The 26,330-nt window shown below is 35.1% G+C and overlaps 1 protein-coding gene and 1 long non-coding RNA gene across 4 annotated transcripts; one reads left to right on the top strand and one right to left on the bottom strand.

The window, feature by feature from the left end:
• Positions 1-1,800: 1,800 nt before the first annotated feature.
• LOC109175057 (probable ribonuclease P/MRP protein subunit POP5) lies at positions 1,801-23,088 on the bottom strand. Of its 3 annotated transcripts, XM_019324314.1 has the most exons (6): positions 23,076-23,088; positions 8,888-8,890; positions 2,896-3,091; positions 2,580-2,717; positions 2,188-2,358; positions 1,801-2,068 (listed from the first exon to the last, which is right to left on the bottom strand). In XM_019324314.1, exons 2-5 carry the CDS (start codon positions 8,888-8,890, stop codon positions 2,210-2,212), a joined length of 486 nt encoding a protein of 161 aa, XP_019179859.1. In that variant the 5' UTR covers positions 23,076-23,088; the 3' UTR covers positions 1,801-2,068; positions 2,188-2,209. The 3 variants fall into 3 exon arrangements, with proteins under 3 accessions (XP_019179859.1, XP_019179858.1, XP_019179860.1); XM_019324313.1 differs by having other exon boundaries at positions 1,944-2,358; XM_019324315.1 differs by lacking the exons at positions 8,888-8,890; positions 23,076-23,088 and adding an exon at positions 4,231-4,475 and having other exon boundaries at positions 1,944-2,358.
• Positions 16,178-26,311, top strand: LOC109175058. Its single transcript, XR_002053239.1, has 4 exons — positions 16,178-16,265; positions 20,546-20,552; positions 20,585-20,591; positions 26,301-26,311. It is a non-coding gene; the product is annotated as an uncharacterized LOC109175058 (long non-coding RNA).
• The last annotated feature ends 19 nt before the right edge of the window (positions 26,312-26,330 follow it).

Below are 26,330 nucleotides of genomic sequence, written 5' to 3'. Positions count from 1 at the left end.
AATGTTTTTCAGTTGCCCAGGTACGAGTCAACCCATGTGTTGACATTAAAACACATTGAAACAGTGGAGATTATGGCTGAACGAAAAGAGCAGTATGGACTTGAGAACACATCTATTTTAAAGCTTGAAGAATTGCTTAAGGGTAGGTTATCTTGCAGTGGTGATGACTTCAAAAGGACATTTGTTTTGTATCGTTTATCAACTTTCCTTACTCCTACGCTAATAGGAAAGTAGATTTTACTACTGTGAAGTCTTTAATTAATGTTGGAGAGATTGGTTACTTTGATTGGAGCCAATATGTTTTAGATAAACTATGCACAATAGTGTCAAAATACAATTAAATCTACCACACAAAAGAATATTAGTGGATGTGTTCTACTACTGCAAATTCTGTATTTCCATAGATTGAAACGGCAGGGGATAGCTCAACCATGCACTGTTCCTTGATTCAACGTTGGACTTATGAAAAGTTAATGCAAAGGATGCTTGAGAAAATATCTGATGGAGCTTTTAGGCAAGGGGAGTTGGATCAATTTGCGTATCCTATTACTACTACTACTACTACTACTAATATGATACGTAGAATGATCCAACTCTCCCTGCCTAAAAGCTCCAGCAGATACTTCCTCAAACATTATTTGTTTTAACATTTCATAAGTCTAATGTTAAATAAAAAAAAAACAGTGTATGGTCAAGCTATCCCCAGTCATTTCAATGTATGGAAATAGAGAATTTGCAAAAGTAAAACGCATCACCAACATTTTTTTGTGTGGTAGACTTGTTGTATTTTGACATTATTGTGCATAGTCCATCTAAAACATATTGGCTCAATCAAAGCGGCCAATTGCCTACAACATTAACTAAAGACTTCACAACATTAAAATCTACTTTCCTATTAGCAAGAGTAAGAAAAATAGATAAACAATACAAAACAAATATCCTCATAAAGTCATGAGCAGCACATGATAATTTACCCTTAAGCAAGTCTTCAAACTTTAATATTGATGTGTTGTTGTCAACTCCATATTGCTCCTTCCATTCAACCATAATCCCCATAGTTTAATTATTTTGTTTTAATGTCAACACAAGGATAGACTTATACCTCGGCAACTGAAACACGTCTACAACATCCCGTGTAATGACAAAACAATTGATAGAGTTAATAGTTAGCATATGACTAGAACCATTAAAATTCTCTACCAACCACTTCAAAATTATCGAACAACCCACTCGTGTAACTTTCATTCTTAAGAGCCCCTGAAATCTAATTGATTCAAAATTGGCTCTTTGCAAATTTGTAAATGATGAGACCAAATCACATAGGCCTTTTGGTTGGCAATGTGGAATAAAGTCGTGCAATAACAATGTTACTTAATAATCAAAATCTAATGCTTATAGCATAAAAATGAAACACTCAGGGCTACAATTACAATGTTACTTATGAGTCGAAACTAATGCATATAGCATAAAAATGAAGGATAACACTAAACAATCATAATATAATAGTTCTAAATAAAAAAATATAACACTTTTCACAAAAAATACCTACAAATTACATTTTTGCCCCGTTTCCTCTTGTTGCTTTTATCTTCCATAATTAAAAAAAAAAAAAAATCTAATCTAATACCCAGTCTGCAACATTAAATATATAATCAACAGTTTAACCATTAAGTCTAATACTTTATAGCCTAAATCAAGTACTTCAGAACACAAATGAATAATCAGCACTTTAATCATCAAACACAATACTTTATAGCACAAATATACTACTTAGAACAAATAAATAATTAACACTAATCATCAAACAAATTCTTTAATAGCACAAATATATAATCAACACTTGAAACATTAAATCTAATACTTTATAGCCTAAATGTAGTACTTCATAGCACAATTGATAATCAACATATACACCTTACAAATGAACCTATTGCAATAATCAGTGTAGTAAATAAAAATAAGCAGTTTTGATCAACTCTTTTCCTGTTTCCTTTTTTCTCTCTTCTTGGAAGAGTAGTAGCATGCGGCAATTATCAGTGACTAAAGAATGAAAGTGGACATTTTTGTTCTGGCAATAAATCAACCAAGAAAACCAACACTCAAAATGAATGGGCCATTGCAAACACAAAGAAAATGAAAATAATTTCTTATATAACTTCCCAACACATTTTAAAAAGAATGATATACCTCAAAAATCACTTGTTTAAACTCAATGCTCCAAAACTTTGATCTTCTCGAGGCAATTCTGCATGTGCTGCTTGACATCATCATTAAGCTGGATTCCAGCCAGTAACTTGCAATTCTCAAACTTTGACTCTTCACACTTCAAAGCAGCATCTTTGCATGCCTTGATACATCCTACCACAAGAAAAGAGTAGGAAACTAAATGCCCAATAGGCAAATAACATATCATAGAGAATTCATTAGCATGGCAATGCAACAAAGCCCTTTTTTAAAACAAAAATACTCCTAACTAACAGAATTATAACAAAATAGTGCCAACCGGATGAAATTTTAGATTCAGATGATATTCGGCATGCATCTTAAATAAAACAGTGCACCAGAGTTGTGTAGCTTACCACTCAGTTTAAGTAAGTTGAATACCACAGGGCAGTTCCCTATACTTGTAATCATGGTAATTGCAGCCCAAACTTTTTGGTACTGTTGCCTGGATGCTCTAATGATGCACACTTTTGTAATAGGATTTACATACTTCACTGCACCAAAGAAAACAAACATTGAAAAAAAATGAAATAAGATAGCTACCCTTAGTTAAAGAGTATTTGAATTATACCCTTAATTTTAAGCAACACACCAATAAACAGGGAGCAATGCTCTCAAATTCTATGGTCACAACATAAGTGAAAATCAAGGACACCAATCCCAATCCCATACCTTGAAATGAATTGAGTGATGAGGCTAGACCACACTCTCCAAAGTTTGCTAGAATGCTATCCTTGATAGATTTTGACAAATTGAATTGGGTGATTATAATGGGGTCATTTCCAGTAAGATCTTTATTTGGATCCAAAAACACTTCCAACACCATGTATCTGTTCTTGAACCCCACCATGATTGCTGACCTTGTGGGCTAAAAAATGCATTGGGATAAGATAAGCAGAGTGGAACAACAATAGAGAAAAGGTAATACAAGTTGTCACTAGTCACTGCACTCTCATTAGCATTTAGCAAACAAAGAGTAAATGAAAAATGTTAGTGCAGAATTTAAAAAATAAAAATAAAAAAAAATTCATAGATTCCTATCGGCTTATGGAGTCAGCTTGCTGGGTTATTATTATTTATTAACAACCTGCTAGGCTGGAAAATAATAAGTTGTATGTTGAAGAAAAAAAAAAAAAAAGAAAGAAAAAAATTACTAAAAAAGTATATGCTAAATTAAAACAAGCAAACTCATTCAATTGAAGGAGAAAAAAAATTCAAAGTTCCAACATTAAACAAGTTCAAAGTGTACCAACAAACTAACAAGCAAAGTTCCAGGAAATCAATTAAAGCACGGCCTTCTTTGATCTTCAAGAACCTAAGTTGCATCACCAACCATGCCATTTGCACAAAAAAAATCCCCTAAAAGCTTTTATAAATTGATTAGATACAAGAGTAAGTCCTTAAAAAAAGGCAGGGCATATACCAGAGCTCCCCAAAAACTATTCATTTTTTTTTCTATTTCGTTGTGAAAACCATTAGTAAGAAACTACGAATTGATCCATAAAAGAACTCGGGATGCGACGATGCGTCTTGACTCCTGTGTGAGGCCGGGGACGTGACTTGCTGAGGCGTGAAGCACTAGGGGTGAGCAAAACCGATTGGAATTTTGACCATCAGTTTCGGATGGTTCCGAAAGATTAACAATTTATTCCACAATTAATAATTAAAAATTCTATTGTGCAATACTTGAGACTCCAGGATTAATTTTCTCAACCACAGTGATACAAACACAGTAACTCCTTTGGTTACTTCTCAAAAATTTACATGAAATATTAATGAACAATTACAGAAAATTTAAAATTTTCATGCCTAATAACACACTGTCCAGACTCCAGAATTAATCTTCATTCTTCAAACACTAGCAACAGAGTCCAGTGAGCACAATAAGATTTTGTATGAAATATGTAAAAAAATTAATGTATGAAATCCAGAGAGTCGGAGCAAAATAGCAGCATATAATGTATGTAATCCCTTTTAAATTTTAATATGTAAAAAATAAAAATTTACCTTGAGCCTTGGATTTACAGTGACTTAGTGGAGCAGAGCCGCAGAGGATGGACTGGCTGAGGAGCGAGGCTGAGGTGAGGTCCGCAGAGCCGCTGAGTGCCGTACGGTCGCCGCTGAGACGACTGAGTCGATGAAGTGAGGACTGAGGAGCGAGGGCGGAGAGCGTGACCACCTGACCGGAGTGTCGCTGGGCGGTGAGAGACGAGGGAGAAGCGGAGAACTGGAGAACCGTCAACAGAGGCAGAAGCAGAAGCCGTGAGCCCGATAACGTAATAAGGGATTAGGGATTAGGGCTATGCTATTTTGTGTTTTGTATTTTGTATTAGGCTATAGGATTGGATCAAAACATAAAGAGTTAATTATCAAAATATTCTCTTGACTATAGCGAAATTATCAATTTGGTCATTAATTTTTTTTAATCAATTAAGTCCCTTAACTTTAAAAATTTTAACCAATTTAATCCTCCGTTTGTTTGACCGTTAACTTGGGATTAAATTGGTAATTTCGCTATAGTCAAAGGACCATTCTGGTAATTAACTTTAAGGATGGGCAATTCGGTTTAGTTTTATCGAATCGAACCAAACCGAACTAGTTTGGTTCGGTAATATACCGAACAACTGAACGGTATTAGATTCTTGTATACCGAACGGTTCGATAAAAAATTGATCCGAACCAATTCGAATTGTTCGATAAAAAATTGAACTGAACCGAATACCGTTTGATTTTTTAAAAAATATATATATAATAATAATAATAAATAAATAAATAAAAAGTAAATCCAAGTCCCTTTCTGCTTGCTCTGCTGTTCAGCTTATATTCTCACGGGTATCTCTCGTAAATGTTTTATTTGATTTCTTTATGGTTTGTTATCAAAAGTTCTATATTATGTATTATGGTGTTTACATAGTCCATATCCAAAGTCTAATAAAAAAAAAAAAATAGCAATCCAAAGTTCAAACGGTATTCGGTTTGGTTCGATTTTTACCGAACAATTCAGTTCGGTTCGAGTTTTTACCGAACCGTTCGGTTGTTCGGTATATTACCGAATCTAACTAGTTTGGTACGGTTCGGTTCGAGAAAACTTAACCGAATTGCCCACCCTTAGGGGTCGTTTGGTTCACGAATGTTAGATTATTGGGAATGTTAGATTCTTGTGTTTGGTTAAAATTGGGGTATGTAATATAATCATATTTGGTTTAGGGTTATCTTTTATACACACTATAATATCCTTAACATATTTTCATATATTTTAATAAATTTAAAAATTAAAAGAAATAAATAAGATAACGGTATCATATATAATTACATGATTTTAAAATATTAACTAAAATCTTAAACTTGAGAAACAAAATTATTTTATATGCTAACATAACATAATAAAAATAAAAAATATATATAATTACAAAAATAATTATATATATATATATATATATATATATATATATATATATATGTTATCTTACATTACCTAAGATTTTGAAGGGAATCACATTCCCTTCAAAATCCTATGTGGAGGGAATGTGACATTCCTTGGGAATGTTAGATTCCCTAAAATAATATGAACCAAACACCGGAATGTGAACTTTGGAATGTCACATTCCCTCGGTTATGTTATATAACCTGAACAATTCGAATTGGTTCAGATCAATTTTTTATCGAACCGTTCGGTATACAAGAATCCAATACCGTTCAGTTGTTCGGTATATCACCGAACCAAACTAGTTCGGTTCGATTCGATAAAACTAAACCGAATTGTCCACCCCTAAAGTTAATTACCAAAATGGTCCCTTGACTATAGCAAATTACCAATTTGGTCCCAAGTTAACGGTTGACTAACGATCAAACAAACGGAGGACCAAATTAGTTAAGATTTTTAAAATTGAGGGACTTAATTGGTCAAAAAAATAGTCAAGGACTAAATTGATAATTTTGCTATAGTTAGGGGACCATTTCGGTAATTAACTCAAACATAAATTATTTCTTTGGGACTTTTGGCAGAATGAATGCAACTGCAAACAAAAGCAAGAGAAATTGATGTTTGCAGCACAAATTTGGAGCTGCAAACGGCAAATTATGGCAAATTATTGTGTGGACCATGTTACGTGGACCACAACAAAAAGAACATTTTTAATGTATTAAATGTACATTATTTTTTTACTGAATGTACATTATATAATATAATGTACACTCAAAACAAAAATAATGTACATTCCCTGAATATAATGTACATTATTTTTATACTGAATGTACATTATTTTTGTGTTGAATGTACATTATTTTACAGCAGACAAAATATGGTCTACACAACTTGTGTGGACCATGGTCCACACAATAATGATTGGCAAATTATGCTATGGACCCGGGTCCACTTGGACCCAGGTCCAAAACGCGCGTTTGGAGCTAATGATATTTTTTTGTTAATATAAAGTTCAAAAATTATGAATATAGAGTTCAAAATTTGTGAATATAAAGTTCAAAAATTGTATTATACTGTTGAATATAGAGTTCTGTAATTGTGAATATAGAGTTATAAAATTGTGAATAGAGAGTTCTGTAATTGTGAATATAGAGTTCAAATATTATGAATATAGAGGAACGAATTCTGAAGACAAACGACAAAAATTATGAATATAGAGGAACAAATTCTGAAGACAAACAGCAAGAAAGGAAGCAATTTTTTTTTTTTAATTCAGACGGCGTCGTTTTGAAGTAAAACGACGCCGTTTTGGATCCGTGTCTACCTTGCAAGGTGGACATGAGTCAATGGCATAACAATTGGCTACAAGCTGCAGCTCTTTTGTTACTGTTCACAACAAATTTGTAACCTTATGAAATTATAGTTACTAAATCAACAGTCTGACTAATTGGATTGTGGTTGCCCCTTATTGGAACTATTTTGTTATTAATAAAATTTTTGTATTAAATATTGCTATAAATTTTCATATAAAATAGTTTTGTTTGTAGGTGGCTACTAGCTAGGTGTTTATTAATACTTTATAAATAATCAATGTTGCTTAGGCGACCCATTTTTTTTTAATTAAATTAAAAATTTTAAAAATTCACTAATAAGGTTCCTCTAATTTTTTCTTACAAACTATTTATGCAAGTGGTTGTAAAATTGTTCAAAATATTGTTCAAACCATCTAAATACATAAAAAATTAAAATTAAGAGCAAAAGAAGATTTTTTTGAGAAATTAGAAGGGTAAACCGCCTACGGCTATTTGTATCGAATAGATCTCAAAAAAATACGCGATTTCAAAAAAAAATTGTCCAAAACGGATAACCGAGTCAAAAGTTATGCTTTGCCAAAGTTTCTACACTTTGCAACTAGTAGAAACTTCAACAAGTCAACACTAATATTGTAAAATGGGGTATTTTGGTCATTTGGCGAATAACCCTAAAAAAAACGGGCTTTTTAAAAATAAACCGACGTGTGCTAATGTTTGCCACTGGCTTTTATTGATTGTCATTGCATAAGAAAGCATCAAAGGGAATTGTTTCCTCTGACATTTGAATGGTAGTCTTGGATCTGAAGGTGTTAGTGACATTCGAGGAACTAAAACTTTTGTTCCTACATGAACTCCGCACAAAATTTTCGCTTCTATAACCCAATCAGCCAATTTGGTAATGATCAACCGAGTACCATTACAAAGACCTAATGAATGGTCAATGTTTCTTAACAACATCACTGGAGAGCTTACCTTTAGCATAAGATCATGGTTTGGAATACTCGAGCATTTGATTCCATTCAAGAATTCATGTGTGTAAGTTTGACAACATATCCACATTTGAATCGAATTTGCACACTGAATCACAACTCAAATATGTTCTACCTTCGGATTCATTCATTCCATTCATATACTCATTAATGCTGTCAACCACATCCAATGTTGGAGCTAAAATAACACGGTTTTCAAGAACATATTGATCATAGTTTGCACTACGGTAATTAGGGAACGTAGATTCAACTATTGTAGCAATTGGATCATCCCCACAGTGTAATACATTCTGTTGCGGTATAGATATATCGCAATCCATATCATTTGCTATCCCTACAACACCGTCACCAATCTCAGCTATCCACTTGGCGAAATCTTCTACTTCGCGATAGTCCACATCATCTTGGATGTTATGCAACCGAAGATTTTTTGTTAACCTCAATAGTTTACAATTTTTCCATAAGTACAACTTTTATTTAACAAATATTCTAAATATATAATTTAAAATATATAATTCTTACATTACCTTGAGTTGCGCCAGTGATTAGTGTATGCATTGAATGTGTATTTGGATTGGATGAGTACAATGTTCGCTTTGATTTACTATTACTGCTTGATTCAATCTCGTCTAGCTCAATGTTCTCATCTTTAATACAATAATAATCATTTGCAAATAAGAATATACAAAAAAAATCTGTCAGTTTATAAGTTTTTTTAAATAAGTCGTAGATATATCACTCACAAAAATTCTTCCACAAATACAATATCAATCATTACATTTAACAGTAAACAATATATATATATATATATATATATATATATATATATATATTTATATTTATATATATACTACAAAATATTTATTATGTTAGATAAATATATATACGCTGGCGTTTTGTCATCTCCCATCTCCATCGCATCTCCGACTTCTCTAAACCATCTCAGCGATGAAATCCTTTCTTAAGCTTCTGCACAGTGATAGCATTTGTACTTCCTACACAATTGACTTCTCCGACACATTTATGGGTCAGAGATGTCCGATTTGAAGCTATATCGCGCACAGATCTGTAATCCATTTCCCGAATTTTGAAGACCGATCGTTGTTCATTTCTTTTTTTAGTTTCGAAATTGCGTGATCCTAGTTGTTTGAACCTAGCTTCACTGTTTGGCAGATTGTTTCTTTATTTTGACTACAATTTCGCAATACACACACCTACAATTCCTAAAGTGTATGTATCTGCAAGTTAGAAGACATGCATGACCGATCTGAGTACAGATTTGGGTGTTTGAAGTGCTATGTTCTCCTCAGAACGCATACGGAGTGAAGTGTGGAAGATCTACGAAAAGATAAGTGTGGTTTAGGGTTTTTTATTTAGTTTTTATATAGTGATTTCTGATACAAATCTAGGATGAATATTGAACCGTTTTTAAATGTGTTGGTTTCTAATTTCTGCAAGCTTTCTAATAGGTTCTTAAGCCAGGATTTGAAAGTTATCTGCAAGTTAAGTGTTGGTCTTGTGCTTGAAAGTTAATCGTTCTATTCTTGTTGAAATCCTTTCTTAATCCTTTTACACGTACTAACCATTATGATTTTCCAGGAAATAGACAGAGAAGCGATGAAGTTTCAGGTCATTCAACAGGGTGGTCACGATGAGCAACTGATTTAGAGTGAAATGTTCAAAAAAGCAGGTATTGTTGAATAAGAAACTCTAAAAAATAATGTGTTAATACCTGGAAATGGTTTAGTTTGTTTACGTTTGCCCCCAGTAACTGTTGATGCCAAAATTTTCCTCATTTCGTTGTTAGTATAGTTGTAGATCCATATATCTATTCTAGATGGTGATTAGTTTTTAATATTTCCTGTTGTATATATAACATTGATTATAACATTAATTACTTATGTATGCTTTTGTCTCTTCAGTTTTCGTAATGTGAATTATTTTAACTGACTGTTCAACTTATTTTAGGGTAAACAAAATGTCTCCCTGAGTATTATTTTTCATATATGTTTATTTCTAGTGCAGTTTTTTCATGGATGTTAACTAAAAATCTTTTTAAAGATTCATGCAGATGATGATAGTTAAATTCTGATGCGCTTTGATTTTTTGTTAGTCAGAGACATTTTGTTGTCCTTGTGTTATAAATAAATTTATAATACAAATTTCAGAACTTAGTTAGATTTCAGCACTTAATTTTTATATTTTTAAGGCTTTAAAAATAGAATTGATTTTTTATGCGTATTAGACATTTTTCTTTTTAATCCTTCTTTTTAAGTGTTACTATTATTAGTTTACTTGTAATTTGAGTATATGTTTAGTCCTTTTTTTGTCAGTATCTTTGTAGTCTTATTTTTTTTACAGTATCTAAAAAATAATGTCTTAATACCTAGAAGTGGTTTGGTTTGTTAACATTTTCCCCGATAACTGTTGATGACAAAATTTTCCTCATTTTGCTGTTAGGATAGTTGTAGATACATATATCTATTCTGGATGTTGATTAGTTTTTAACTGCCCCTGTTGTATATATAACCTTGATTATAACATTAATTACTTAGATATGGACTGTCTCTTCAGTTTCAGACATGTGAGTTATTTTAGCCGCCTGTTCAACTTATTTTAGGGTAAACAAAGTGTCTCCCTGAGTATTATTTTTTATATATGTTTATTTCCAGTGCAGTTTTTTCATGGATTTTAACTAAAAAACTTTTTAAAGGTTCATGCGGATGATGATAGTTAAATTGTGATGCGCTTTGATTTTTTTAGTCAGTAAGCCATGTTGTTGTTATTAGACTGTTAGATAGTTGTGGTGTGTTAGAGTTTTTCTTGGGTTGTTTCCTATTCCTTAGTTAGTTTCCCGGTATCATTCTGTGTATAAATATTGTACAGGCTTCATGAATAAACGCATCCAGAACTTTAAACACTTCATTTGGTATCAGTTTAAGCCTTAAGATTATATGGCCTCTGAACAAAGTCTTCCAGCCGCCTCCAATGGCGCCTTGGCACCACCCATCACCGCCGTGGAGCAACGCTCTTCCAACATGCTCCAGCAGGCTCACCATTATGTGTCAATCAAGCTCTCCTCTTCAAACTACCTATATTGGAGAGCTCAATTAGTACCTTTTCTACGTGGTCAAAATCTTTATGGCTATGTGGATGGCTCCCTTGTTTGCCCGCCGGAAACTGTTGCAAGTACCATGCCAACTGCTGCTGCCAACATCAATCCACTCCGTGCCGTGTGGATACAACAGGATCAATCGATCCTTAGCATGCTAATATCATCCATGGCGGAGGAGGTACTGTACTTAGCTATTGGCCATTCCACGTCGCGGGGAGTCTAGGTGGCTATCGAAACAACACTGGGCTCTTCTTCTCGAAACCGGTCGCTCAGTTTACTCACGCAGCTCCAAGGCCTCCGGCAAGGCGACTCGACTCCAGCTGCATATCTAGGCAAGGCACAGGTATTGGTGGAGCAACTCGCCCAGGCAGGTCGCCCAGTGGGGCTTGACGAACAAAACTTCCATGTCTTCCGCGGGCTTCGACCGGAATATCGGAGTCTCGTAGCCTCCCTCACGACGAAAACAGCTCCACTGAAAATTCCAGAAGTGGCCGACCTCCTCTCGACGCATCAATACTTGTTTCCGGAGGAGGCGCCACCACCGGCGGCAATGGTTGCTCAACACAACCCGACTTCTAGGAATGGCAGCCGCGGCCCGCGGCAGAGGTCGCAATAACAATAGAGGTTGCGGTCATGGTGGCCAGGGTGGTCGAGGAGGTATTCTTTTCCAGCTTTGTGACGTGCCCGGACATACGGCGCTGACGTGCTACAGCTTCGTGGACCCTACCAGCCAGTGGCCGGTCCAGTAACATTCCGGCCAGCGCACGGGTTCAGCACCGCAAGCTCACATGGCTGCTCAACAGCCCCAAGAGGATTTCAACAGTGCACCCATTTCCAACGTGTGGTATTCGGACACTGGAGCGAATGCACACGCAACGCCGAATGGAGCCGCTTTATACAATGTTGAACAGTACACCCCGGAAGACACACTACGAGTGGGCGATGACTCAGGTCTGTCCATACTGAACGCAGGTTCATCTTAAAGGTCCAAGCAACGGGGGGATGTAGTCACTCATTATGTCCACTCCAGTCGCGTTACTGTCAGCCAAAGCTTCCCCTAAAGTGTGGCATAATTGCCTTGGGCACCCGCATAGTTAAGTCCTACGTCAAGTTCCATCTAATTGTCCAGTTAGTGGTTCTGTCAATTCCGTTAATAATGTATGTTCTTCGTATCAGATGGGTAAGTCTGCGCGCTTCCAACTCACGCGAATTGAAAATTCTAGTGAGTCTGTACTCTATCTTATTTTCACGGATATTTGGGGGCCTTCCCTGGTCCCGTCCATAGATGGGTATAAGTATTTCGTTATTTTTGTTGACGATTTTTCACGTTTCGTTTGGTACTACCCTATGAAATATAAATCGTACATTTATGCTATATTTGCCAAATTCCGTACGTTCGTAGAAAAACACTTTTCCACTCCCATTAAATGTATCCAGTCTGACATGGGCAGGGAATATCGCAAACTTCACACGGTATTTACCGCCACTGGTATTCTACACCGTCAGTCTGCGCCACACACAAACGAGCAAAATGGCCGAGTAGAACGCAAACACCGACACATAGTTAAAACCGGGCTAACTCTTTTAGCCTAGAGTCATGTTCCAAAACAATACTGGTCTTATGCGTTTGAGTCGGCGGTTCACTTGATCAATCGCCTCTCGTCTACTATTACCCAAAATGATAGCCCATTCTCTAAATTATTCCATAAGACTCCGTCCGAACTACGGTCTGTTACGTGTCTTCAATTGTGAATGCTTCCCGTGTTTATGCCCGTATAATAAACACAAAATGGACTATCGTTCCAAATCTTGTGTTTTTCTTGGGTACCCCAACTCTTTTCTTGGCTACAAGTGTTTGGACAGAGAAACATGCCGCATCTATATTGCAAGGCATGTGCATTTCAATGAGCAGGTGTTTCCTTTCCAATACATTCAGCAAGACTGCACCGCCTCCGCAACATAACCCACACTGCCTTGGGCATGTGCAAAAGTTCATCATCCATCACCGGCAAGTCCACCTGCACCATCACCACCACCACCTCTGGTCCTTAGCCAATCTTGCCTACCGCCGCCGCCTAGCACTCGATCGGAGAATCTGCCAACCTCTTCCTCGGCAGCACATGCGGCATCTTCATCTTTCCAACCCACCACCTCGTCGATGACAACAACCAGACGACGACGCGTAAGGCCGAACATCCGGACTCATGTCATGCAACTCTGGACAACAACACATGCACGTCAGCATACTCAGAGTCAACAACCGACTGCAATGGTGGCTTTGGTGGACGATAATGAGCCAACCTGTCACATGCCAGCTATTAAATTGCCACATTGGCGCACAGCTATAGACACCGAGTTTAATGCATTATTGCAAAATGAGACTTGGCGTTTAATACATGCACGAACTAACATGAACATAATAAGGTGTACATGGGTTTTCCATGTTAAGCGCAAGTCCGATGGCACTATCGAGCGCTACAAGGCCCGTCTCGTGGCCAAGGGGTTTAACTAAGTACCAGGTGAAGACTATTTTGAGACATACAGTCCAGTGGTCAAACTGACTACTGTTCGTCTTCTATTGGCATATGCTGTGTCAAATAAATGGTTTATGCGTCAGCTAGACGTCCACAACGCCTTTTTAAACGGGCACATTAACGAGGATATATATATATGCGACAGCCACTCTGCTATGCAAATCCTAACTACCTAGACTATGTGTGTAAACTCCAATGTTCGTTATACGGCCTCAAACAGGACCCTCGCGCATGGTTCAAGAGATTACATGACTTCCTACTGCAGGTCGGGTTCCGACCGTCAAAAACGGATATTTCTCTGTTCATTTTTTATTTAGGACAAGTGCGAGCGTATGTCCTAGTCTACGTCGATGACATTCTGTTACTAGGCAACGACCACGACATGATCAATACTGTGCTGACTCAACTGTCCATGATGTTTCACATTAGGGATCTTGGTACGCCAAGGTTTTTTCTCGGGATCGAGGCGGCATATAAAAATGATGTCGTAATGTTATCACAACAGCGGTATATGACGGAGTAACTACGGCGGGCCGGCATGGAGTTCTGCAAGCCACTAATGACTCCGATGTCTCTTAACACCTCAGGTGCTGCTACTCAGTCCCCGTTACTGGATGATCCCACGCCGTACCGGCGTCGCGTCGGGTCCTTTATGTACCTTCTCATTACTAGGCCATATTTGTCTTTTGCAGTAAATCAGAGGATCATTGGGTGGCGCTGAAACGAGTGCTTCACTATGTGCAAGGCACGCGGGACCTAGGTCTTCGCCTCACTGCCACATCCTCGCTGGTTGTGCACGTTTTCTCCGACTCTGACTGGGCCTGGTGCTCGCTTGATAGGAAGTCTACAGCAGGTTACGCGGTGTTCTTTGGCCCCAATCTTGTGTCCTGGGTCTCGAGGAAACAACGCACTGTGGCCTGGTCCTCCACTGAAGCTGAATATAAGGCCCTAGCTGATGCTGCAGTAGAAGTCACATAGATTCAGTCTCTCTTGCGTGAGCTCGGCTTGCATCCGCCAACTGTGCCGGTCCTCTGGTGTGATAACTTGGGGGCGACTTGTCTTTGTGCTAACCTGGTATTTCACGCAAGGACTAAACACGTCGAAGTGGATTACCATTTCGTCCGAGATAAAGTGGCGACCGGGGGATTGAAAGTGAATTTTGTGTCCACCCATGATGAACTAGCGGACATATTTACGAAGGCGCTCTCCTCGTCTCGCTTTGGTGACCTTAGGTTCAAGCTGGGCGTGGTCCCGTGTCCCACGTCAGCTTGAGGGGGAGTATTAGACTGTTAAATAGTTGTGGTGTGTTAGAGTTTTTCTTGGGTTGTTTCATATTCCTTAGTTAGCTTTCTAGTATCATTCTGTGTATAAATATTGTGCAGGCTTCATGAATAAACGCATCCAGAACTTTGAACACTTCATTGTTGTCCTTGTGTTATAAATGCATTTACAATACAGATTCCTCTAAAGAAAAAAAATATCTGCCTAAAATACTTTAGTTGGATTTCAACACTTATAGACTTTTTAATTACCTAGTTGTAACAAATAAATTTTTTTTATTTTTAAGTCTTTAAAAATAGAATTGATTTTTATGCATATTAGCCATATTTCTATTTGATCCTTCTTTTTAAGCGTTAGTGTTATTTCTTTACTTGTAATTTGAGTATATTTTTAGTGTTTTTAGTTTTTCTGAGTGTGCTGATCAATTATACTTGTAATTTAAGTATACTTTTATGCAGAGAGTTATTGTTAGTTATAGCAATATTTTTTAATAAAGTGCTACTGTTCTGTGTATTTTGATAAAGTGCTACTTTTCTATATTATTTTTTAAAACAGATTGTAATTAAAATTCTAAAAACATAATATAACACTTGTCTAAAAGTAATAAAGAACATATATAAGACATTGTCCCAAAACTTCAATGATCTCGTAACAGGCTGCATTTACACTGCAGCCTGACACTATGTCTGGAACTTGAGGGCTATTGTTGGGGTCTACAAGGCTTCAATGATCTGTCATTTCTTGCTTTATGTCTGAGTTGTGTATTGTCCTAGTTGAAGCACCTGCAATTGTTAGTAAAAAAAAAAAACAAAATAGTAGTTAAACAGTGATAAAAAGCATATATTCCAGGCTACATAAGACATTGGTCAAAAACACCAATAATTTCTTAACAGGCTACATATAATATTTGTAAACATAGCCTGGAAATAAAAACAGTGTTTGTTCACGCATTCACCAAGTCCACAAATCATGTTCAAATATGCTTAAATGATTCTTTTTCTTTTCTGGTTAGAAAATGTCCATCTAGGGCCATAATGCAACAATATCCTCATCATTGTAAATTTTCATAACAGCAAAACCAAAGCCATAATTCTGCTTCTTTTCTTTCTTGATTGTAATCTTGAAAACCATTGACTTTCCAATCATTGCTTCCACTTCTGTATGAACATCAACATCTTCCTAAATAACAGAAAAAATGTACATAAATTAGCAGTCTGTTAGTTCTAAGTATCAATAGTAAACAACACTTAATATATTTGTATACTTTATATGTTTGTATTTTGACAGCAATGAATCTGTTGTGATGCCAATAAGTTCTGAACACTCCCTATCCCACAACAGGAAGGGAGCGTCACTTGTTGCATCTACGACCCTAACAATGACCCTGTATCTGGCTGCACCATGTTGCCAGTTCTGTTGGCACGCACTACAATATAGTTATCCATTGGATGTATTAAGCTTCCTATTACATCCACTGGTTTTACATGAAATGTAATACCATTCACCCCGGCATTCAATCCCAGAAATCATGGCAGCAACAAAGAAATCGCCACCCTGCTACCATATTTGCATAGTGCATAATAAGTTTACTTATAGTCAATAATAAGATTAGAAGTATATAAATATATGTAAATAGTAAATAAATGTACCTCAGTTTGCTTATACAACTCTGAAATTGTAGTCATGACCACAAGCATTTTTGAAGAGTTTGTTTTCGCAGAGTTTGTTTTCTCACAAAGTTTCGTTGGTGAAGAACACTACCGGATTAGTGCATATTTATACTATTTTTTTTGAGTAGCAACTGTGACTCTCCATTAATGCTTCGTTATTAATTTCATTAGAATATGAACAATTTTCAAGGGTCATTTCAAAAGTGGGGCTAACATATTCTCAAATTAGTATTTGGAAAAGCTTACTATATTAGTATTATTACATTCTGATTACATTGTACATTATATATATGTCGGTTCATTGATACATAATTCATACTGTTGTGCGGATTCTAAGGATTATTTGAACAAATGTTAAAACAATTAATACACATGGAAAGTCACAATGTTTATTGAATACATGTGTACGTTATTTGCTTTCTATATATCTTGTATTGAATCAATGTTATTATATTACACATATGGAAAGACACAAGAACAGTAATGAAAAGGCTCAAAAATCTGATGATTAAAAGTAGTTGAAACGACGCCACCATTAATACACATATGGAAAGACGCAATAGTAGTAATCAAAATGATTCATAAATCTGATTATTAAAAGCAGCTGAACGACGCAGTTAGATTTAGGCGGGAAAATGATGTGGCAAAAACATTTTGCTATTATATAGAGTAAGATAAGATAAGATAAGATGGTTCATGGGCTATTATATTATATAAGAATATAAGTCTTTACTTTAGGGAAATTGGGCCAACAAACCAATTAAATAAACTACAAAGAATATGCTAGGGATTTATTTATTGTGAAGGAAATTGGGCTTTTAAATAAATACATATAGACTAGGAATTATTCATTTGAAGAATTTAGGCTACTAGAAATAATAAATCCCTTACAAGAATAGTTACGAGATATAACTTCCGAAATGAAAAATACGCGGTGTCACAAGTACATTGTCTCCAAATTGGCGGTCAAAGTACCTGCTAAGTCCTTGTACTATAGCATTTTGTTCAATTTAGTCTGTACATTAATTTTGTTTAATTTAATCCTTGTACTTTAAGATTTAGGACAATTAAGGACAATACTTAACGCTATTAACTTTTTCTGTTAAGTTTGTCCACGTGGCATTGGATTTGCCATGTCAGATTGTGTGATGTGGCATAAAATAATGTAGTTTGGACCAAAAGGATGTAAAAAACTCGAACCTAGAATCTCTAGTTTAAAAGATGAGCTCTCCACCACTAAATTACACACAACACTTATTTAAAGTTAGTTAAAATTATATAATATTAGTTATCCTTGTGAAGTACTAAAGAATAAAAAAGGAAAAGGCCTTCACTGATTCACAGATGGCTCCTCTTTCGCTCTTCGTATTTCTCTGGTTTCGGAATTACAATGTAAGCACATAAACCATAAATTCATGGATTCAAGAAGAAGAAGCAAGAATGATACAATTGAAGAAACAACTCAAGGTATGTCTCCACCATTTAATTCTTTAACTTCAAATTACGTTTTGACATCACATGATCGGATTATAGAAGTAAAATTCTCCAGTTACTTTTATCCCAATTCTTGAACCAAACTCTGAAAATTCTGATTAGATGCAATATGGCGATCGGCGATCTACGAACTGTAATCTCTTGCTCTAAATCCAAATTTCTCATATGCTAGTTGCGATCCTATCAGCTTTGAAAACATGGATTCTCAAATCTATTAAGCTATATATATGATGTCTGTTTGTGATTTTATTTATTGTTTTATCATTTATGAAATAAAATCTGAATTGTTTCACTGTATCTGTTGCAGTAGAGAGATTAGTTTTAAATCTATTTTTATTTTCTTTGCGTTTTTTATATGCTTGATTTAGAATAGTTATATTTATCAAACTCAAGTTAGAGTTATAATATTTCAGGAACTGAAACTTTGAAAAAAAAAACAGTATTTGCTTTCATCATGGAGGAATATTGGTTCAAGCTGTAGAATATTTAAATGGAAAAATGAATGTATTTGAAGATGCTGATGTTGATGTTGATACAATCTGTTCTTGGACTTTAGTAGAAATGGTAGTGAATTTAGGGTATAAGTTAGATGAGATTAAAAGTATATATTATGGAGAACTGGAGTCCACGATGGAGTTTGAAATTTTTATTTGATGATGAGAGTGTTCATGGTATGTGTGTATTATTGGAGAAGTCTGGAAATCTTTCATGGTATGACTTTACTTGTACATTTTTTGTGCTTGTAGGGTTTGTTACGTTCTATAAGTGATTTGTTACCATTTGTTGAACAAAGAATGTGTGCTAGACATATTTATGCTAGATGGGGTAAAAGGTTTAGAGGAGATGAATTAAAATTTCAGTTTTGGTATGTGCAAGATCTCCCAACAAACCTGAATTTGAGAAAAATATGACTACTTTGAGACTAATAGACGAGGAAGCACATGATTATTTGAAAGAACAGTGAGATCCAATTCATTGGTGTCAAGCATTTTTTTTTCTGACTTCTCAAAATGTGATGTAATTGATAATAACATGTGTGAGACATTAAATGGGGTGATTTTAGAGGCTAGGTGTAAGCCAATAATTTCTATGTTAGAAGAGATTAGAGTTTACATTATGAGAAAATTAGTTAAAAATAGGGAGTATGGGAGAAACTGGAAGGCTGATTATGCACCTAGACAACTTCAAAAATTAGAGAAAAATAGAAAATTGGCAGCAGTTTGGGAAGTTGATTGGAATGGGGGAGATCATCATGAAGTTTCTTGGGAGAATGTTGAGGCACAAACAAGGGAAAGTCACTCTGTGAATATAAAAGAAATAAGTTGTAGTTGTAGAGGATGGGATATAAGTGGAGTTCCCTGTCAATATGCAATCTCAGCAATTATGTATGAGGGTCAAGATCCAACAAAGTATTTAGATAATTACTTTAAGAAGGATGTTTATCTAAAGGCATACCATCACATGTTTCATCAAGTAAAAGGGCCAATGTTTTGGCCTAAAAGAAATGTAGAAGAAATTTTGCCACCTTATGTTAAAAACGTGTTTGGCAGACCATAAAAGGAAAGAAGAAGGGAATAATTAGAGGGTAGTAAAAAGGTTAAAATGTCTAGGATCGGAAGAAAAATGAAGTGTAACATATGCCGATAGGACATAATAGGCTAAGATGTCCAAAAGTGGTAGATCTTTACTAACAAAGGCCTAATATTCAGGTACTACTATTACATTTCTTCATTCACTATGTTTTTTTTTTTTTTTTTTTTTTTTTTTTTTTTTTTTTTTTTTTTTTTTACTAATATAACTTGTATTATTATGTGTTTAGAAAAAAAAAATGAAGACTGATGCAAGTAGACAGACAAGGCCTGAGTCATCTCACCCTACTCCAATTCCATGCCAAACTAGTTCATATCAACCTTCACAAAATGTAAATATGTAGGCAAAAGCTGATTCATTGCACCTTACTCAAGCTAGTTCATCTCATCATACACAAAATGCAACAAGCAGACATTCAAAAAAAATTTCAGTTGTTAATGTAAGCAAAAAAGTTTTGTCTTATATATATTTTTTACAATACTAATTCCCTTTTTATTTACCACATAGAACTAATTTTTTCTTTCATAAAACTAGGCAGGAAAATATAATAAATACGTAGTTGCAACATCTAATACTGAACAATACATTTCACTTGGTCAACTACAGGTGAGTGACAATTTTAATTTTCCAACCAAAGTAAATGTGCTCATAAGTTTTTATAACTTAACATTTTCTTTGCTTGTGATATAGGAAATACAACGTGAAAAAGCTAAGGACAAACTACAATCTTCAATTCTTGCAAGAGATTCTACACCGTTTCCAAACCAAGAAAACATCAATTACGCATTGGATTCATGAATTATTTTTTTATTATTGTGTATTAGTGTTTAATACGATTTGGGTACATGTGTTTTTAGACAATCAAAAATTTGGTGGCTTGTTTAAAATTAGTACATTGTGATGTTATTTAAGATGTTATGTGATGAATGAATATTTGTCTTACTATTTAAGATGTTATGTTCTCAACACCTTGTCAAACAGTCATTTTTAGCCCATAAATTGTGTAAAAGTTCATGATTTTATTTATTTATTTATTTTGCTTTCTAGTGCAAAAATTTATGCGTTTTGCTGGACAGCTTGGTGGTGGAGAACTTGGTGCCCACGTGTAAACAAATTACTATTATTACAAATTTTAACTATTATGTAACAAGATTAATGTGTAGCTTGGTGGTGGAGCCTTCATTCTCTAGCCAGGTTGTGGGTTTGAAACTTACTCCTTTTTAGTTCGAAAAATATATTATTTTATGTCACATCACACAATCTAACATGGCAAATCCAACGCCACGTGGACAAATTTAATGGAAAAAGTTAACGGCGTTAAGTATTGTCCTTAATTGTTCTAAATCTTAAAGCACATGGATTAAATTGAACAAAATTAAGGTACATGGACTAAATTGAACAAAATACTACAATACAGGGACCTAACAGGTACTTTGACCCAAATTGGCACACCAAGAATATCATTGCCTAATGCATTGCCTAAGCTTTTTGGTGGTTGGTCTATCATGTTAAAGCCCGGGAGATAGACTGATTCCAATTTAGCTAACTGGTCCGCTGCTACATTTTGTTCTCGCATCACGTGATTAACTTGCCATTCTTCGAACCAGCTCAATTCTATCATGCATGTAAGTGCAATGTTATCCACTGGATTAAAAAGCAGCCTTCCTTGAACTACCGCGTTGACCACCTCCTTTGAATTTGATTCAAAGATAGCATACTTGAATCCACATTGCCTTGCCTGTTGGATTCCTTTGAGAAGGCCCCATGCTTCTGCTTCTTCAAATGAATATGCTCCGTCTAAATTTACTTTTACCCAGCCCTCTGGCGGTTTTTTCCACTTGATCGGCTTCTAAGAGGAATCCATGCATAGATTCCCTGGCATTTTGGCCTTTGAGAAAGCTCTGTTAATTTCAGCAAATTGCAAGTTGATCCACTGAATCTTATACCCCATTGATCTAACTTGGTGATTGAAGATTTCTTCGTTCCGCCACTTCCACAGCCACCATAGGTTGATGATTATTCATGTTACCACCAGAAATACCTTGATCAAACCATTGGGTGAAAGGGAGATTATTTAAGCACGATTGATTATACTGCTGAGAGGCTGTCCAAACTCCTACCGCCTTAGGGCATTTCCTTAAAATATGATCGGTATCCTCTTTATTTTCGTTGCAAAGCCAGCACTTAGCATAAACTGTAAAACCTCTCTTAACTCTGTTGAGGTTAGACATGATTTTGTCTTGCCTAACCAGCCACAGGAAAGAGCATATCCTATTCGGGACCTTCAATTTCCAAATACTGCTCCCATGGTTTCAGTAGGCGCTAGGCGCTAGTCGGGCGCCCGGAAAACGCCTAGCGCCTAGGCGGTCTAGGCGGCGCCTAGGCGGAATCTAGGCGGGCGCCAAAAAAACAGTGGTAGACTTGCAGTTTGACAATTTTAATGAGGTTGTTTTCAACATTTAATCAAATAACACATACAAATAAATGAATTAATGATAATTCATAAGTCATAACATCAAAACAATGATTTTCAAAAAAAAAAAACATTAAAACAATATTAAAAATTAAAAGTACTCAAATATGAAATACTCAAATACTTCAATCATCCAAAGATTCAAAGTATCAAACTAGTCTACGAGTGTATATATGTCATATTATATATATGTATGTGCGCGCGTGCACACACACATATATATAATAAAAAAAATAAGCCGAGCCGATCAGGATAACTCGACCGAAATGAACGAGTTAACTCGACTAACTTAGACGCTAGGCGGCCAAATTGGCCGAGTTAGGCGTTAGGCGCCCGCCTAGGGGGAAATCGGCACGGTCTAGAGGCGCCTAGACCGATTTTTACAACCCTGACTGCTCCATAACAGAGAATATGTTCGACGCAACCTTTCCCCTACAGAATCCGCCGCATCTGCGTCCTGATGAATGGTTACAGACCTTAGCTTGGTGATGGCATTGTTAGAAAGTAATCCATGCAAGTTACTCCATTTCCAGATCCCTGCTCGATCCTAGTAGTCACTGACTGATGCAAAAAGATCTTCATCGGGTATGTGATTAATCGTTTCTTCCTTCAAGGGATGATTCCCAATCCACCAATCAAGCCAAAAAAGGGTAGACTCACCATTTTTAACACCTTTCACCAAAATGTAAGAGTTTTCAACTATGCCCTTCCAAGCAGAAGACATACCCTGCTTAGCCTTCCAAGTTGTAAGGTCGTTATTGTTGGCGTGATATTTAGCCTTCATCGGTTTAACCCAGAGGCTGTCATCATCATTCATAAACCTCCATCCTAGTTTAGTAAGGAAGGCTCTATTCATTTGTTCAAGCCTACGAATTCCCATTCCCCCCAACTGTTTGGGCATAGTTACGGTGGACCAGTTAACCAAGTTACACCGCTTCTCTCCTTGTTTGAATCCCCACAGGAAGTTACGTGGAATCAACTCCAGTTTAGAGGTTACTCCTTTAGGGATGAGCATAGTCTGCATTGTGTAAGATGGGACCGCCGAGAGGACCGACTGAACCAGAGTTTGTCTGCCAGCCAAAGAGAGGGTACGAGATTTCCACCATGCAAGCCTATTCTAGACTCTCTCCATAGTGTTTGCGAAAGAATCCTGCTTTATACGTCCATGAATGGAAGGCACCCCCAGGTATTTACCTAGATCTTCTGATTTCTGCATGCTTGCTATGGCTAAGATTTCTCGTTGCATGTCCAGGGGGGTATTCTTGGAGAAGTATATAGATGATTTCTGCGTATTAACTCTACCAAATATATTTACTAATCATAAAAGAATGACTAAGTCACATATACCTTCACCAACTTGGATCCAATATTGATATAAGTCACAAAATATCAATATTTTCGTCTTACTACGAAGAACTTGAATCCACTTTGACCCGACCCAAATCGAAAGTGGACCCCAATTATATTTGTACCACAAAATAGTCACTTACAATGTCATTTTTATACTGTTTTTCCAAGAGTTGTTTAGTAGAACTGTAAAAGTCTCATGAAATTATTAAAGAATTACACGGTAATTTTCACGATACCCATCATGAAGAAATAACCCAACAAATAAATGAATTTTGTTAACAAATAAAAAATTATGAAATCCACATCAAAAATTTAGAAACTTTAAGATATAGGGGGCGTTTGGTTATTGGCTGATTAGCCAAATTTTAGCTGATTTGACCAAGTTTGGTTGTTTGACCCACCAATAAACTGTTTTGAAGTGTTTGGTAAATGGCTGATTGGGCCAATAAGTCAAAAGTTGAAAAGCTAATGGATATAGCATTTTTGATCAGTTGGTTGGAATCAATGATATATTGACTATTTTATCCTTTGGAATCAATGACATTTGCTTTTAAATGGGTGGTGGGTTTGCTATTTTATAATAATAATAATAATAATAATAATAATAATAATAATAATAATAATAATAAAACAACGGGGGGTGGGTTTGTCATTTAATAATAATAATAATAATAATAATAATAATAATAATAATAATAATAATAATAATAATAATAATAAAAAATGGGTGGTGGGTTTATACATTTGACAACAACAACAACAACAACAACAACAACAACAACAACAACAACAACAACAACAATAATAATAATAATAATAATAATAATAATAATAATAATAATAATAATAATAATTATTATTATTATTATTATTATTATTATTATTATTATTATTATTATTATTACAGTAAATCATTTTAAATTATTATAATTGAAAATAATTAATAAAAGTTGATTTAGAATATAATTTAATAAGAGTTAAATAAACAAAAATAATTAACTTATTATATCCTTAAAAAAGTATAGATAATACCCCAATTTTATAATTATTTTATTTATTTATCAATAATAGTTTATCATCTTGTTATATTTAAAGGTTAAAATAACACAATATACTCATACCTTTAAATGCCATTTGACATTCAATGAGCTACTAGTAAACAACTAATTTACTAAACAATTTTTTCTAACCAGCTAATACAACCAATTGGTTAAACCATCTAATATAATCAGCCATCAACTAGTTAAACCAATCAGCTATCGCCCGTTTGCCAAACACCCGCATAGAGTTTTAATGTAACATATTTATTTACTTAATTTATTATTTTCAAAAAATTTATATACTCCTACGAATTGAACCTTCCACACCCTAATATATACCCCTACGAATTGAGCCTTCCACACCCAAACTAAAAGGATAAAAATAAGATAAGTGATACTAGTAGCGAAGACACTCAAAATGATGATAGTAGAAGAAAAAAAAAACAGAAAATAATAAAAAAGATTTAAAATTAATAGGATATATAGAAGGATTAATAGATGAAGAAGAAGATGACTCATAAATAGTTAAGGAAAATGATCAAAATCACAAAGTATTAAGAAAAATGAAATTGTTAAATGCAATAATAGATGAAGAATCAACAAGTGATATAGAAGAAGAATTTGATAGAAATAATATAGAAACAGAAGTTCAAAAAAAGGATATAATTAATGAAGATCCAAACTTGGAATTAATCATTTATTGATTCATTTTTTTTTAAAGCAATTATTTATTGCTTCATAGATCTTATAAAGTATTTAAATTCAGATTGTTATTCTATTGGTATATATATGGTCGGCTTAAGGTCCACGCTCTTACCTGATCTGATTATCTTTGCATCCAATTGTATTTTTTTTTTGGGAAGGGGTGGGAGGGGTAGCCCTACTAGTCTAGTGCTTGGCGATCCAACACATAACTCTCATCATCCATGCTCAACATAACACTGACTTCCCTAGGAGGGCACCGGAAGTCCACCCACTCACATTGTCGTCGCGGAGCAATCTTTGCCAACCAGTCTGCAACACCATTATTCTCACGGGGGATAAAATCTATAATGACTGACCAATCCTTTTACAGCAATTCCTTACACCATTTGACAAGAGTATCGCAATGGCCCAGAATATCGAGTGCCCAATTAGGTTTTGGCAGTGTTTTGCCTGTTGGATGTGGGTATTTATGGCAATTCTTAGTTTCTAATGTTTTAATTTGTTGGAATTTGGGATTTTGAATTCACACCCTATCACCTAAGTTTAATTCAATTTATGGGATTTAATTTATTTAATTTGATGAACTGTGAAGTTTGATTCTATTCCTCCATAGACATGTATATATATATATATATATATATATATATATATATATATATATATATATGTACTTTATTTCTGATTTGTGTTTATGGTAAATTTTCTCACGGTTTATCAGGAATCACTGGACTTTGATGATGAATTTATTATAGTTTGAGTTTTGAATCTATTCATAGGATTGTAAAATGTGGTAGGAGTGTGTTTGGACTTTATAATGAATAGTTTTTTTCCCACCTCAACTAGGACTTAGTTGACTATAATAATAAGTTTAAATAGACACATGTAAAGAAATTTGGATATGTTTGAAATTCCGATAAGGTCCATGTAAATGAGTTCCAAGCAGTGTGTGGTATTGATCATATTTTGAGGGGTATGAGCTGCTCTAGTTTGTTTTCCAGCTTGACATGCACTGCATACTCCGGCTGTTTCTACCTTGATGTTTGGTAGACCTCTTACACCCTCAATCTTGATTAGCTTTTCCAGTGAGCGATAATTTAAGTGACCCATTTTTTGATGCCATAATTTTGAT

Source organism: Ipomoea nil, unplaced genomic scaffold (genome assembly GCF_001879475.1).
Source record: "Ipomoea nil cultivar Tokyo-kokei standard unplaced genomic scaffold, Asagao_1.1 scaffold0681, whole genome shotgun sequence".
Classification (NCBI taxonomy): domain Eukaryota; kingdom Viridiplantae; phylum Streptophyta; class Magnoliopsida; order Solanales; family Convolvulaceae; genus Ipomoea; species Ipomoea nil.
The sequence above is the reverse complement of the archived record's forward strand: the minus strand, read 5'-3'. Positions and strand labels throughout refer to the sequence as shown.